Below are 15,216 nucleotides of genomic sequence, written 5' to 3' on the forward strand. Positions count from 1 at the left end.
GGGCGCGGCCTTCACTGATTGGTCCGTAGCCCCGTGTGCCGCAAAAGGAGGAGGGCTTGCAGGCGGTGGGCGGAGTTTTCCTGCCGAGGCGGGAACCCAAGTGTCGTTTTGATTGGCAAAATCTTGACCCAGGATTCTGATTGGCCAATCTACCAGGTTTCCGCGCAGGGATTGGCTTGTAGAAAAACAAAGGCGGGACCAGGAGAGGAAGTTTTGTGGTCGGCGCTCAGCAACGTAGCAGAAGCCACTTGTGGGAGGTGAGACTCTTTCGGTGAGTATCCTTGGGCGCAGGCGGCCATGGGCGCCTGGCGGGTGGAGGGCTTGGCGCCCGGGTCTTCCCGCGCCTCGTGTTGGGGAATTCTTTTCCTGCTGCTCGAGGCCAGGGCTGTACAAAGTCGTCCCTCCCTCCTTAACTGCCTCTACATCCGGGCTTTTTCTCCTGGACCGCCTTTGAGGTCGTGGGCCAGTGGGAATCGCCACCTAGGACACTCGCGTAGAGCATCCTGGGACTCGTAGTAAACCTCACGAGATTTCCCTCACCACGCGGGGAAGAGAAGCGGTGTCCTGCGTTTGCTTTGTTTTCCGAGCTGTTCTTCCCTCTTCCCGTCTCTCTCCTTTACCTGACTTCCTCTTGAAAGGAAGATCCCTAAACAGCCCGCGTTGGGACGAAGGATTTGCAGAAACCCAGGGCTGAGTGGGACTTTTTAATTCTTTCAGCCCTACCTCAGCAACTCACTCCATGGCAGTTCCCGAGACCCGCCCCAACCACACTATTTATATCAACAATCTCAACGAGAAGATCAAGAAGGATGGTGAGTTCTTGGGATAGTCCGGACTCCAGGCTATCCCGCAAGAGCCGGCTCCCTCTTCTGTCCCCAGCATCCATGTCTCTTCCTCAGCCTTGTCCACTCAAACTGTTAGAGTTAACCCCTCGGCCTTTGCACATGCTGCTTCCTCTGCCTTTAACATTTCCTCAGTTCATCTTACGCTCTGCCCATTAACCTGGTCACTTACTCGTGCTTCAAGGTTTCACCTCACAGGACCTCTCCTCCAGGATGCCTTCCCCCTCCCTTTTGCACCCACGTGCCTGCCTCTGACTTCCTATAACCCTGGACATCCCCCTTCAAGCCCTGATTGTTCTGGGCTGTCATGGGACTGTCCCTTTCCTGGCCTGTGAGTTACAGGAGGGTAAGAACTGCAACTGTCTTGGTCAGTGATTAGCCCACAATGAAATGTTTCATTTCAAAATGAAAATGAAATGAACAATAATGATGGCTAACACTCGGTACCAGGTGCTGACGTAAATACAAATCTTGGTTACTTTTAACTTTCACAGCAACCCTGCAGGAAGGACCTATTCTTCCCATTTCTCGGATTAGGAAACTGAGACTCAGGGGTGATATGATTTGCCCAGGGTCACACAGCACTGAAAAGTGGTTGACGCCACCAGTATGGAATTCTGCTTAAGAACTCAATTCTTGACATCAGACATACTTTTTCATTTTCTTGAGCAAGCTACCACTTCTTGTTGACACTCATTTTCTATATAGGAAGACTGGGCAAAGTCATATCTTCTCTGTGTGGGTGTTACGGGGATTATATTAGATAAACTTCCATTCAGCCATTCAGCTTCTTTTTATGGTGCTCAGCGGTTAGTAAGTGTTGGATAAGTGTTAGCTCTTATTAGTGCCTCAGGAAAATTATTAGGAGAACCAAAGGAGCTCGCTGGGATTAAGTTTGATGTTACCAATAAAGTTGCTGTTGAAGGTGATAAAACGAGCCACGTAAATCCCTCGTATACTTTTAGAACGTTGTGCCCAGCCAGTGCTTTGTGGAGCTGGGGACACACTGGTGACTGAGACAGTCCTGGTCCTAGCTTCATGGAGCCACAGTCCAATAGGGATGACAGACCTGCTACCAGACAGTGATATCCCAGAGTAGCTAGGGCCATGATTGGGGAAGCACAGGCAGAGTTGTCAGGGTTGAGATGGGGCACCTAGAAAGAGGTATTCATTCAGTTTCATAGAAAAGGAGACATTTTGGAAAAGCCTGACAAGTAGAAGAAGCAGTATTTATGTTATTATTTATGTTATGATGTGGGGGAAGAGAGTTCTTAACCTGGACCAGCACATGCAAATATCCAGGGGCAAAAGAGAGCCCAGGGCATTCTGGGAACTACATGTACTATAGTTTTGTGTGTCTGAGACTTAGAGGCCTATGACTGATGGAGAACGGTGCACTCTGGCTCATGGGGCCTTGTGGGCTGGGTGAGGTGTTGGACTTTGTCCTGAGGGCTTTGGGGAGCCAGGCAAGGGATGCAATTAATTGTGAAAGATCTTTCCAGCTGTGGAGGGTGAACTTGAGGGGGCAAGAAAGGAGACTGGGGAGAGGCCCAGAGTCCAGCGGAATGACTAAAGCCCAAACTGGGTTCATGGGGATGGGGAGTGGAGACAAAGCCCAGAAATGTCATCAGAATTTTTGGCTATTTGCTTCCCGCTTTGCCCTGCCCCGCCTTTTCTTTCCTCTCCTCTATTTCTTTGACCAAACATCTTAAGCTCAGATACCTTCTTTGCATAAGACTGGTACCCGTTTCTTGCTGTCAGGTGTGGCAGTTTGCTAGTGAGATATGGTGGTACTGGGTTCGGATGGGCTTGGTTCCTTGTCCCTGTCCTGGTCCTGGCTCTTCAGGGTCTTCCCAGCACCCTTGGGACACTCCTCCTGGGCCAGTGACAGATCCTCTGAGAGCTTCTATCCATGTTAGTAAAATTGAGACAGTTATAACTGCTGCTTCATGGAGTAGTTGTAAGAATTTAGTGAAGTTATTTCCATAAATCATTTAATGGTACCTTTATTCATGCAAATGCTTTTGGAGGTTTGTGTGCTGGTGACCATACTGCTCATGGGGATAAGGTGATAAATAAGAAGGCTTGTAGCTCTTCAGAAGGAGAGCTAAACAACACGTAAACAAACATGATGTCAAGAGGTGGGAAATGCCATGAAGGAAGAGCAGGTAGGGTCCCAGGAGTGGGGGAGAGTGACATGAGAGGGCACTTACTCACACAGGGTGGTCAGGGAGTGCCTCAGGTGGCAGCATATCTGCTGAGCCCTGGTTGAATGGAAGGAGGCCATATACATCAGAAGGATGCTCCTAGTAGAGGGAGCAGCCAGTGCAAAGGTCCTGAGGCAGAGTTGCTGTGATGGGCCTGAGAAAGGGCAGGAAAGCCAGTGTGGCTGGAGCTACAGGAGTGAAGGTGGAGTGTGGGGAGAGATGAGGTGGTAGAAGTCAGCCTGGGCCACATCAGGGGCGTGTGTCAAGGTGCTGGAGACAATGAGAAGACGTGCTCGCATTTATCGAGCGTTTACCGTGTGTCCTGTGTACGTGTGACTCATGTTCCTCGTACAGCGACGTGGGGTAGGTACTGTTACTGTCGATCTCTTCCAGAGGAGTGCACGCAACCACTTGAGTGGTTCTAGGCTGCTGCTGGTATTGCTCTGTACTCGTTGTCAGTGGACTGATGGTTTCCCTCCTGGGCTGCGTCTTCTCTGCAAAGGGGAGCTCGAGACGCAGGACATGATACCAAGGCCTCCAGTCACCTATGGGTCTTTCCTCCCCCCACCGCAGAGCTGAAGAAGTCCCTGTACGCTATCTTCTCCCAGTTTGGCCAGATCCTGGATATCCTGGTGTCACGAAGCCTGAAGATGAGGGGCCAGGCCTTTGTCATCTTCAAGGAGGTCAGCAGCGCCACCAATGCCCTGCGCTCCATGCAGGGTTTCCCCTTCTACGACAAGCCCATGGTGAGCACTGGGTGTGGAGGGTGTGGGTGTATGCCCGTGCAAGGCTGTTGCAGGCTGGATGGGTCTGGACTTATGTCACCTGTAGTCCAGACCATTGAGGACGGGAGTTTCTCTTGCTAGTCCTCAGCATCCACTGTTCACTGCACTGGGGCTGTGGAAACACCGTGATCAAGGGAAGGCCCAGCTCCGCCCTCTCGGGCCCACAGTGCAGTTGGAGAGACACGCCTGCCTCCAGATGGCGATGACCCGGAGGGGTCGGGGCTGAGACCGGGCAAGTGCACAGAGCTGGGGGAGCTCAGGCGCGGCCTCTCACCCACTCTGGGAGTTTGCCGGGAAGCCTTTCTGGATGAGTAAGACTTGGAGAAGAGTCGCTGGGGGAGGAGAGGGAGAAAGACAGTGGACTAAGGCCTGGAGATAACCAAGAGCACGTGTAGTTGAGGAAGTGAGTCAAGTTCCCTTAGCTGGAGTGAAGGGTGGGATGTGGTGGGAGGGACTGGCCTGGAGAGCCAGTCAGAAGTCAGGCTAAGGAGCTGGAGTTGGTCCTGAAAGTGGACTTGATTCCGAGGGTGCTGGGGAAGCAAGGGAAGCTTTTTGGGGACTGCCTGTGGCTGTTGGGTAGGGGGGTTAGGAGGGAGATGGGGTTCCGTTGTGAAGGTGAGGCTGGGTTGGCTCCCAGGTGGTGGGGTTGGGCCGGGACCAGGGCAGGGGCCGTGGGATGGGAAGAAGTGGGTTACGGATGTTCAGGAGGCCAAGTGGGCAGCCGTGGGGACTGCCGTCCAGGAGGTGAGGAGTGGCTTAAAGTCCCTGCCCTGAACTAGAATTCCTGCCGTTATCAGGGGGAGATGTTTTTGGTTCTTCAGGCTTTTTCCTTTGTTCCTCAGTCAGTTTTCCAGTTTCACCTGATTGTAATATGCTTCCCTGAACCAGTTCCCTTGGGGAGGTGAGAGAAGTGTCAGTGCCTGCAGGTCCCAGGCAGGTCACTTCATGTGGAAGACACTGGCCCCGGGTTTAGTGGGGCCGCCTGGAGCCCTCACCTCCTTCTGGAGTGCGCCGCTTGTCATCGCCTCTGGCTGTGTGAGCCCACAGTTGCCACATCTTCCGTTGCTTCTCTGGAGCGGCCAGGAATTCACTTTTGAGGACTAAAACCAGTAAATCGTTTTGTGTAGACCCTCCTCCCCTCCTTTTCTCTGAAATCATTGCTTGGACCATATGAAGCACTGAGCCACTGTGAGTTCGGTCAGTGAGTCCCGTCAACTCTACCTTCAAAACCTCTACCAAAAAAATAAAAGAAAAAAAACAAAAAGTCCCCCAAACAAACAAAACCCTCCACCTGTTCTTCTCACTCCCCCCCTGCCACCCACCTGGTCCCAGCCGCCACCCTTCTCCCTGGTTCGACACCTGGTCCTCACAGGCCACTCTCCATCCTGTGGCCACAGCGCTCCTTGGGAGTCACAAGTGAGAGCTCGTCACTCCCCTGCTTATAACACTCCATGGCTCCTGGCTTTCTCCCTCCTCATCTGTGTTGGCCTCCTTGCTTTTCCTTGAACACACCCTCCACTCCTTAGCTCTTTGATGGCTGTTCCTTTGCTAGGATGCTCTTTTCCCTAGATGTCTGCGTGGCTCCCTCCCTCCCTCTGTCTCTATACCAGTGTTTTCTCACTGAGGTCTTTCCTGGCCACACTGAAAATTTCAGTTCTTCTCAACTCCTCACATCCCCTTCTCCAGTTCACTTTTTAATCTCTGTCATATCTTTCCCAGCGAACAGACTCCATGAGAGCGGGGGCTTTTGTGTGATTTGCTCATTGCTGTACCGCCAGAGCAGATATAGGTGCTCCATAAACCGCTGAATGAATGAGATTTAGCCTGGAGACTCAGTTCTCTTCCTGTGTGATGGAAACCCCCCTGCACAGTGCTCCTGTCCTGATCTTGTTTCCTTCCTTCTGCCTTGGGCCTGATGCTTGGGGCTGTCCCATCTTCCCTTCAGAATCTCAGCAACCTCTGACTGGGCACTTGCTGTGTGCCAGGCACCGTCTGGAGCACTTTCACTCATGGTCTTCACGATTGTCCTTTGAAGTGGGAAATACCGCAGTCGCTATTTGACAATGAGGACGTTGAGGCCAAGTGATTTCTGTGACATTACTCACCAAGCTGCTGGCAAGGTCTGATTGGGCGTCCGGGTGGTCTGGCCCCAGACCAGTCTCCTTAACCCTTCTGCTCTCGGTTCGGCAGCGCATCCAGTACGCCAAGACTGACTCGGATATCATTGCCAAGATGAAGGGCACCTTTGTGGAGCGGGACCGCAAGCGGGAGAAGAGGAAGCCCAAGAGCCAGGAGACCCCGGCTGCCAAGAAGGCCGTGCAGGGTGGGGCGGCCGCCCCTGTGGTGGGCGCTGTCCAGGGGCCTGTCCCGGTAAGCTGGGGCCCAGAGACACGGCCTTCTCACCACCAGGTCTTCCTCAGCCACGTGGGCTGGCTTGGGGGTGGGGTGGGGAGGGGTCTCCCCTTGTGGATTCAGACTCCCCCCTCCCATTTTTCTTAGAGAGATTGTGTGCCTGTCTCTAGGGAGGGGTTGAGCATGTGAGTGACGGTATCTCCACTTGGAAATGTCTGTGCTTGCCTGCCTGTTTCTCAGGATCTTTCTTTCTCTGTGTCTCACTGTTTTGTTTTCTCTTTCTCCTTGACCTTGATTTTGCTGTCTGTGTCTTCTAAGTCAATGTCTGTGTAGAAAATCCAGAGAAAACTACTAGTCAACTGTTAGGATTAAAAAGAATTTAATTTAACAAGGTCACCAGATATAAGATCAGTATGGAAAAAGTCAGTTTTATTTCTACACGTTGGCCACAAACAAGTAGACTTCAAATTGAAAGATAGCTCTGAGGAGTAAATTCAACAAAAAGTGTGCAAAGCCACCCACTGAAACTATAGAACATGGCTGAGTGAAATTGGAGATGACCTCATCAAATGGATAGGAAGACTCACTGCTATTAAGACTTCAGTTCTCTGCAAATTAATTTAAAATTCAACACAATTCCAATCAAAATCCCAGCAGGGACTTGTGGGGACAGACAGGCTGTCTGTAAATGTTTGGAAAGGCAAAGCAAGGCAGACGAGGAGAACAAAGCTGGGGGCCTGCTATATAGTAATCAAGATGGTATGGTATTGGCATAAAGGTAGAAAGACGGACTAGTGGGGCAGAATAGAGTCCTGAAACATCCACACGTGTATGTAGTCACTCCATGTATGTCAAGGTACCACATGCAGTCCAGTGGTACAAGGGGTTTTTCCCCTAGTAAATGATGCTGGGCCAATTGGATATCTGTAAGGGGAAAAGTTAGCCCTGCCTTAACAATGTATAAGTTACTCTGAGGTGAATCATAGACCTGAATGTGACAGCTACAACAATAAACGTTCTAGAAGAAAACAGGAAAGTGTCTACGACCTTGGTGAGGGCATGAAGAGTGGAAACATCCTGTTTTCTAAACAGGATACAGAAAGCACAAAGTATTAAAGAAAAGATGGACGAATTGGACCTACTCAGGTCTCCGAGCCTCCACGTCAGCTTTTCTGATGGGTTGTGCTCTATTGTGTCTTGTGTCAGTGATGGTGTCTGGCTTACCATCGAGCTTCGCCACTCTTACCGTCTCCACTCTTCTGTGCCCAGCTTTCTGTCTACCTTTGACTCTTAGATGGGATTCCAGCTCCTGTCTCCCCTGGGTGCACACGCTCTTGGCCTTCAGGCTGTCTCCCTTCCCCTTGCCACCAGCGCTCCCACTTCTTCATGCACCTGCCTTGACCATTCCTAGCTACCTCTGCCTTCCACTGTCTGTTCTCTGGGTCTGTTTCTTTTTCATGAAGTTTATTTTTAGAAGCAGGAGTACAGCATGCTGCTTACAGTGTTTATTTCCACCCCTTTTAGTTAATAATGTTTTTATTTTTTTTCCTAGGCTATTTTTCTACTCATATGTCTCTAAACAAAGTTAGGCCCTTCTGGCGATTTTTTTTTTTTCCTTTGGCCATGCCACATGGCATGTGGGATCTTAGCTCCCTGACCAGGGATTGAATCCATGCCCCATGCAGTGGAAGCTCACAGTCCTAACCACTGGACCACCAGGGAAGTCCCCCTGACCAATTTTTTTTTTTTTTTTTTTTTTAAATTGCGGTACGCGGGCCTCTCACTGTTGTGGCCTCTCCCGTTGCGGAGCACAGGCTCCGGACGCGCAGGCTCAGCGGCCATGGCTCACGGGCCCAGCCGCTCCGCGGCATGTAGGATCTTCCCGGACCGGGGCACGAACCCGCGTCCCCTGCATCGGCAGGCGGACTCTCAACCACTGCGCCACCAGGGAAGCCCCCCCGACCGATCTTCATATGTTAAAAAAAGTTTTTTTTGAAACTCTTTGATTTAATGTCTGCTGTGACCTTGGGTCTGTTTTGCTCCATCCGTCCCTCTTTGGGTGCCTTTTTTGCCTTTTCCAAGACTGGATCTTTCTCCCTGTGTCTCTCACACCCTGGGTTTCCTGTAACAACCTTTTCTTCTCTCTGTTTCCTGTCGGCACTGAAAGCACACCTCCTCCCACCTGCTGGCGCCCCTCTCAGTCCTGCCTTCTCTCCCTGCAGGGCATGCCGCCGATGACCCAGGCGCCCCGCATCATGCACCACATGCCGGGCCAGCCTCCCTACATGCCGCCCCCCGGCATGATCCCACCTCCGGGCCTCGCACCCGGCCAGATCCCACCAGGGGCCATGCCTCCACAGCAGCTTATGCCGGGACAGATGCCACCTGCACAGCCTGTAAGTGTCTGGTCCTCCTGGGGTCTGCTATAGTCAGAAGACGGGAATGGCAAGGGGCTGGTGGGAGCACTGTTTTAGGTTGGGTGGTCTGGGCAGGCCTCCCTGAGAAGGTGATGCTGGAGGATGAGGATGTAGCAATGGTGTCAGGTCCTGGGACAGAAATTGGTGTGTTCGTTGGAGCAGCTTTGGAAGGTCACGGTGAGGCTGGAGTGGGGGTAGGCTGCACCTGGTTTCATTCAGTGAACTTCTGAGCACCTGCTTATGGGTACAGCAGTGGTCTCTTGTGGCTTACAGTCTGGGGGGGGCACGACAGGCAACAACACAGGGTATGTCAGGTGCAGGACTAGAAAGAATTCAGGAAGGGGCGGGGGTGGGGTGGGGTGGGGCAGCGGCTGGAGAGCAGGAGGGCTGTAGATCCCCGACCAGACTCAATGGGCTCCCGTCGCTCTCCTGCAGCTTTCAGAAAATCCACCAAATCACATCTTGTTCCTCACAAACCTGCCTGAAGAGACCAACGAGCTCATGCTTTCCATGCTTTTCAACCAGTAAGTGGGGCCTGTGGCTGGCTGGGGGCCAGAGGGTGATGGCCAGGAGGTGGCACCATGGGGATGGATGAGCTTCACAGTTCTGCTGGTGGAGTCCTGCTTAGGCTGTACAGGCGGGACAACGGCTAGAGGTTAAAAGGAGGAGGGTGAAGTCGGGCCTGCAGCGGCGGGGTGTGGAGGGCAGCAGTGGCCAGGGCGGGTGGGCCGTCCTCTGCCTTCATGGGGCTGCAGTGGGGCTCCAGGCTCTGTGTCTCATCTTTGTAGTCTCTAAATTGGACATAGGCAAGTCAAACAAGAGTGAGATGTCACTGAACACTGGCTAGACTGGTAGGAGTCAGCCTGTTTAGACTGCAAGTATGGGAGGCGGGGATGCTTGACCCCGCGTGCCCTGCAGATGGGATGCAGACCACTGCGGGCGTTGTGTAGGGTAACTGGCCACCGTTTAGTCATGCTCACCTGGTGGCTTTGCTGCTTCCCCCACACACACATTTTTTTTTTTAATTGGAGTATAATTGCTTTACAATGTTGTGTTAGTTTCTGCTGTACAGTGAAGTGAATCAGCTATATGTATATATATCCCATCCCTCTTGGACCTCCCTCCCCCCCCCCCGCCGCCATCCCACCTATCTAGGTCATCACAGAGCACCGAGCTGAGCTCCCTGTGCTATACAGCAGGTTCCCACTAGCTATCCATTTTACACATGGTAGTGTGTTCATGTCAAACCTAATCTCCAGTTCATCCCACCCTCCCCTGGCACCCCTGTGTTCACATGTCTGTTCTCTACGTCTGCGTTTCTCTTCCTGCCCTGCAGATAGGTTCACCTATACCGTTTTCATCTGTACCTGTTTCTAACTGTATATCCTACAGAAATTCTAACACGAGGCCCCAGGGGCTGTGGGTAGGGCATTCCTCACAGTGTGGCAGGGAGCCAGAGGCAGCCTGGGAGAAGGGAGAGGTCAAGTGCAGGTGCTCGCGACTGCACGCCACGTGGCAGCTAGAGGGAACAGGAAGAGCAGCGTGCGTGGTTCCTTATGCTAATGCCGAGGGGCAATTTTGAGAAGCTGAATAAAACGGGAAAAGAATGCCATGCATTCATATACCATGTCCACAGAACAATGCATATTTTCTAAGGATACTCATGGAGAAAGGGATAACCAGTAAACATGAGGATGGTTGCCTAATGGGGAAGGAAGTAAGGAATGAGAAGAGGGAAATGAAAGAAACAACAGACCATGAAAGTCGGGATGGTGGTAATTTCCGGAGTGGTTATTTGTACGATTCCTGAGATTGGGAGAGGACGTGGAGGGTGGGGAGGAGGCAGTGTTCTTTGTCTTGATGGAGGTTATGGTTGCACAGGTGTTCGTGTTAACAGTTTTATTTAAATGGTATGTTTCCTTTGTACACACTTTTTTATATTAGGGTTTATCAACTTAGCGTCATACACATTTGGGGCTGGATAATTCTTTGTTATTGGGGCTGTCCTCTGCATTGTGGGATGTTTAGCAACATTCCTGGCCCCTACCCCTGGGATGCCAGAAAGTTGGGGGGAGGTGCTGAGTCTGGATTCCTGAGGTCTCTGACCATCTCTCAGGTTCCCTGGCTTCAAGGAGGTCCGGCTGGTCCCAGGGCGGCACGACATCGCCTTCGTGGAGTTTGACAATGAGGTGCAGGCAGGGGCCGCACGCGACGCCCTGCAGGGTTTCAAGATCACCCAGAACAACGCCATGAAGATCTCCTTTGCCAAGAAGTAGCACCCTTTCCCCATGTCTCTGTCCCCTGTTCTGGGGCCACCCCCTCCCCCTCTTGGCTCAGCCCCCTGAAGGTAAGTCCCCCTCGGGGGCCTTCTTGGAGCCGTGTGTGAGTGAATGGTCGCCACACAGCATTGTACCCAGAGTCTGTCCCCAGACATTGCACCTGGCGCTGTTAGGCTGGAATTAAAGTGTTTTTTTTGCGGTTTGTTTTTTTCACAACCGTTTGTTGTTTTTATTTTCTTGTCCTGTGTGTTTCCCTTCCCTGCACATCAGATTATTCTGAGCGTTTGGGCCTCTCAGCACGTTGGGGATTGCAACCTTGGGAAAACCCAGAATAGTGTAGCAACATTGTCCAAACTAAAGTCACTTTTACCACTTTGGTAGATTTTTATTTTGCCTCAATCAGCATTCAGGGCAGGAAATTAAAACCCATGCTGCCAGGTACAGTTGGGCAGGTTCTGTACTGTGCAAGGATGCCACTTTTAATGGCACACCATTCACTTCATAGACTTGTATGTTGATTCCAGTAATTTTCTAACGTGATAGATTGTTAAGAAAGAGGTTTTTCTTCATCTTTTTCTAGACAAAAATGCCTTCTGTCATAGCAAGAGTCCCACAGAAACCATTCTAGGTACTTCAGGAAGAAAGGGAAGGGAATTGGGTATTCATGAAATCGTCGGGAGGATGTTAGTGGTGGCAGTCTGGGTTGGAGACATTTGAATTCGAGTTTGCAGCCCTCGATTGAGCTGCAGTCTCTAGAGTTCAGGAAGATGTCAGTGCTGCTGTTGGGAGTCCCTAAACTTCACACTTGGGAAGCTCCTGATCAGATGCTGGTACCAGGAGCGTGGCCAGTTCACACACAGCTGCTCCCCCCGCTGGCCAGGTGCCAGCCAGGAGCTTCGGGCAGATGGCTGAGCCAATCTTCCCTCCAGTGCCCCAACTGCAGGGGAGGCTGGGAAATGTGGTTCCTGGCTGGACGGTCACATACCCAGCTGAAGCTATGGATAAGAAGGGGAGATTGAATGGGGGACCTTTCTTCGCAGTCTGTCATACACCTGACCTGGCAATTTTTAAATCGACTGAAGTATATTATATGTATATATGTATATATATAGCTTAAAACCTTTTCTCACACCATGTAGATGGGAAAGTGTGATCACTTGCCAGAGTAGAAAATTAACCACAAAGATAAATACAATAAGACATAGTGCTAAATTCTCCCTGGAGATTTTTGTCCTGTCAAGGCTCTGAGCCCCAGCCTCCTCCTGCTGCACTCCTTCCGTTAAAGAGGAACATCAGTGTTTGAAGCATTTGAACATCAGGGTTTGTGGCACCAGAGGCACACTTTCACCTTGTAGGATCTGAAAGATGAAAAGGGGAAGGTGATTGCCGTCTTCACTAAATGGCGCGGTGTTATTGCAGATGGCTCGTGGGAACCCGGGGTCTGTGGACCGTGGATCCTGGTTTCTACTGTCCGCCTGCTGGGGGGGCTCCCTGGCTGTTTCCTCCATGGGCAGTTGATGTCTGCACTCTGAGCTTCATTTTCTTCCTGTGCAAAGAGAACTCTTTCTGTGGTGCACCGCCCGCCCCCCTCTCCCCCCACCACTGCTACCCCACCGGGCACGTAGCAAGCACTGAATAAATTCAACAAATAACTTGCTGAGTACCTATTACATACTAAGTACTGTTCTTGGCACAGGTTGTGCGGTGGCAAATGAAATAGACAAGCTAATTTCAAATGCTGGGTTCTGATAGAAACAACTGACATAATGGGGTGACGTGTCGGTGGAGCTGGGGAGCAGTAACAGGTGACCAAGGGGAGCCCCTCTGAGTAGGTGATATTTGAGTAGAGCTGTTTGATGCTCTCATGGTACTTGGTGCTGGGTGTTGGGTATGTGGAGATGGCTTAGGCCCAGTCTTTGCCCCTGATGAATTCTTCCCCACCCCAAGCCTGTGTGTGTCCATCTGCTTCCCCTAAAACTAAAGTTCGGACTTGCTTGCTGACCAGGGGTGAGAATACCTGAGGAAAGAGATGGGTCTTCAGGCATGTAGATCTCTGTTTGAAGCACAGTTTTAGAAATGAGACTTGAGTTCAAATCCTCTGCCACTTTCTCATTCTGACCCTGGGCAACTGACTGAGCTCCAAGATCAGTAGTGATGGGTGTGGGCCTGGAGCCAGATCTAGCCCCTCCACTTCCCAACTCTGTAACCTTGGACAAGTTCTTTAAGGCTCTGTGCTTCCATTTCTACGTAAAATGGGGTTATGATCACTCCTCTTAAAGGTGGTGCAGAGTATACATTTGAGTTAATAAAAATATGCATGGTGAATGCTCTATAAATAACTACTAGTTTTTATTATTTCTATTTCAGATGAGAAAGATGAGGCTCTGGGAGGAGGAATAGCTTAGCCCAGGTCACCCAGTCAGGAAGTGGCTTATGAGGATAAATAGTGATCGTGGTAGGGCATCGCCTAGCTTAAGGTCCAACATATAATATTCACTCCATACTTGGGAGCTGGGGCTATTCCTGGCAATCAAAGGGCTGCCTTGTTCTGCTGCCCCTCAGCACAGGAAATTCCAAGGTGGTTTTTCCATACTGGCTTCTCTGGTTCTGTCCCTGCGGGGGAGAGCAGAGGGGCCCAGGTCCCCAAGCCAACTCATAAAAGATGGAATTGAATATCAACTTGCCTGTCTTAACCCCGTCTCTGTTGAGGGGGTGGCTGTTACTTGGAGTGGCCTGGGCTGCCTTGAGCCTCTCTGGGTATTTCCTTGTGCTGGCAGCCCTCACCCTGTCCTTGAAATGGTTCTGGCTGGGTAGCAGACTATAGGTGGTGTGGGTGAAATTTGGGACTGGTTTAAGGCGGGGACAAGACCCAGAACACAGGCTTCCTTGTGCTGCTGGAGAGGGAGGGCAGGAGGGAACTGGAGACCCCGTTCCTCCCTTAGGCACTCTCTTGCTTACAGTCCACGATGGCTTGGTCCTCGGTGTTCCTTGGAGTTGTCTTGCTGTCTGCCTTCCCAGGTCCTAGTGTCGGGGGCCACCCGATGCCCAGGCTGGCTGACTGGAAGCTGTGTGCTGACGAGGAATGCAGCCGTAAGAGTTGGGGGTTGGGGGCGTTGGGGGCTTGGATTGCTAGCCTGTGGGGAGGGTGCTGTTACTCCCTTCTGTTCCTTCCCCAGACCCCATCTCCATGGCCGTGGCCCTTCAGGACTACGTGGCCCCCGACTGCCGTTTCCTGACCATACGCCAGGGCCAAGTGGTGTATGTCTTCTCCAAGCTGAAGGGCCGAGGGCGGCTCTTCTGGGGAGGCAGCGTGAGTCTTGGGAGAACAGAGGAGGCTAGGGTAGGGTGGCTGGGGTGGGCGTGCACCCTGATTTTTCACCTGAAGGGAAAATCTGAGGGAGTGAGCTGAAATATAGTTTTGGAGGGGAGGCTATTGTGGTCTACTTTACTTTGTTTAGCAATTATTAGGGCACCTACTATGGTGGGTACAATAAAGAACGACCCCTTCTATTCTAATGGAGGGAGACAAGGAGGTAGGTGCCACCACATCAAAAATACCAGCAAGTATGTGCTGCTTTGAGAATTAATATAAAGTGACTGGGTGACTAATTCACATGGGGTGGTCAGGGAGGACCTTCGAGCGTGTGACTTTAAGCTGGGATTGGAATGACAAGGATGGAGCAAGCCAAGTCGAGATCAGGGAGAAGAGAGTGCAAAGATCTTCAGCAGGAGTGAGCTTGCCATCTTCCCAGACCCCGGCTTTTAACTCCTATTCCCCAGGTTCAGGGAGATTACTATGGAGACGTAGCTGCTCGCCTGGGCTATTTCCCCAGTAGCATTGTACGCGAAGACCAGACCCTGAAGCCTGGCAAAACTGATGTGAAGACAGATGTGAGTGTCTTGGGGGCTGGCAGGAACTTGGAGGGAGGGCCCTTGGGCAAAGATGCCCCTACCCTTGGCTCCCTGGCATCCTAGCTGTATGCGCTGGAGCAAATCCCCTGCCTTTTCTTATCTGAAAAATGAGGAGTGATTTCTAAGTCCTAGTCCGATTGAGAGGTGCAAAGGGTAGAGGGCTCTAGGCTAATTTGCATAGCATTTGTGCAGCCAAACCTGGCGCCTGTGGCTGCAGCATTTGCTAAAACCACTAGATCCTTTGTGGTGTGACCGCTAGTTTTCTCCCCACTGTTTCCCCTTTCTCTTTTTCAGAAATGGGATTTCTACTGCCAGTGAGCTCAGTCTACCGCTGTCTCTGCTGTTGTTTCTCGCTGACTTTATGCAAATACATCAGCCAAGTGCAAACTATGGGTGTCGGTGGTCTTTGTGGTGGGTCTCTA

General features: G+C 51.5%; 2 protein-coding genes across 3 annotated transcripts; both read left to right on the forward strand.

Annotated features, from left to right (window-relative positions):
* The first annotated feature begins 159 nt into the window (after positions 1-159).
* SNRPA (small nuclear ribonucleoprotein polypeptide A) lies at positions 160-11,098 on the forward strand. 2 transcript variants are annotated; one of them, XM_033430930.2, is made up of 7 exons: positions 160-271; positions 718-812; positions 3,623-3,795; positions 6,025-6,204; positions 8,409-8,582; positions 9,039-9,127; positions 10,720-11,098. In XM_033430930.2, exons 2-7 carry the CDS (start codon positions 740-742, stop codon positions 10,877-10,879), a joined length of 849 nt encoding a protein of 282 aa, XP_033286821.1. In that variant the 5' UTR covers positions 160-271; positions 718-739; the 3' UTR covers positions 10,880-11,098. The 2 variants fall into 2 exon arrangements, with proteins under 2 accessions (XP_033286821.1, XP_012389006.1); XM_012533552.3 differs by lacking the exon at positions 160-271 and having other exon boundaries at positions 380-812.
* A 147-nt stretch (positions 11,099-11,245) lies between these two features.
* MIA (MIA SH3 domain containing) lies at positions 11,246-15,181 on the forward strand. Its single transcript, XM_033430933.2, has 4 exons — positions 11,246-13,972; positions 14,059-14,192; positions 14,663-14,773; positions 15,089-15,181. Exons 1-4 carry the CDS (start codon positions 13,849-13,851, stop codon positions 15,110-15,112), a joined length of 393 nt encoding a protein of 130 aa, XP_033286824.1. The 5' UTR covers positions 11,246-13,848; the 3' UTR covers positions 15,113-15,181.
* Positions 15,182-15,216: the final 35 nt, after the last annotated feature.

This window comes from Orcinus orca, chromosome 20 (genome assembly GCF_937001465.1).
Source record: "Orcinus orca chromosome 20, mOrcOrc1.1, whole genome shotgun sequence".
Classification (NCBI taxonomy): domain Eukaryota; kingdom Metazoa; phylum Chordata; class Mammalia; order Artiodactyla; family Delphinidae; genus Orcinus; species Orcinus orca.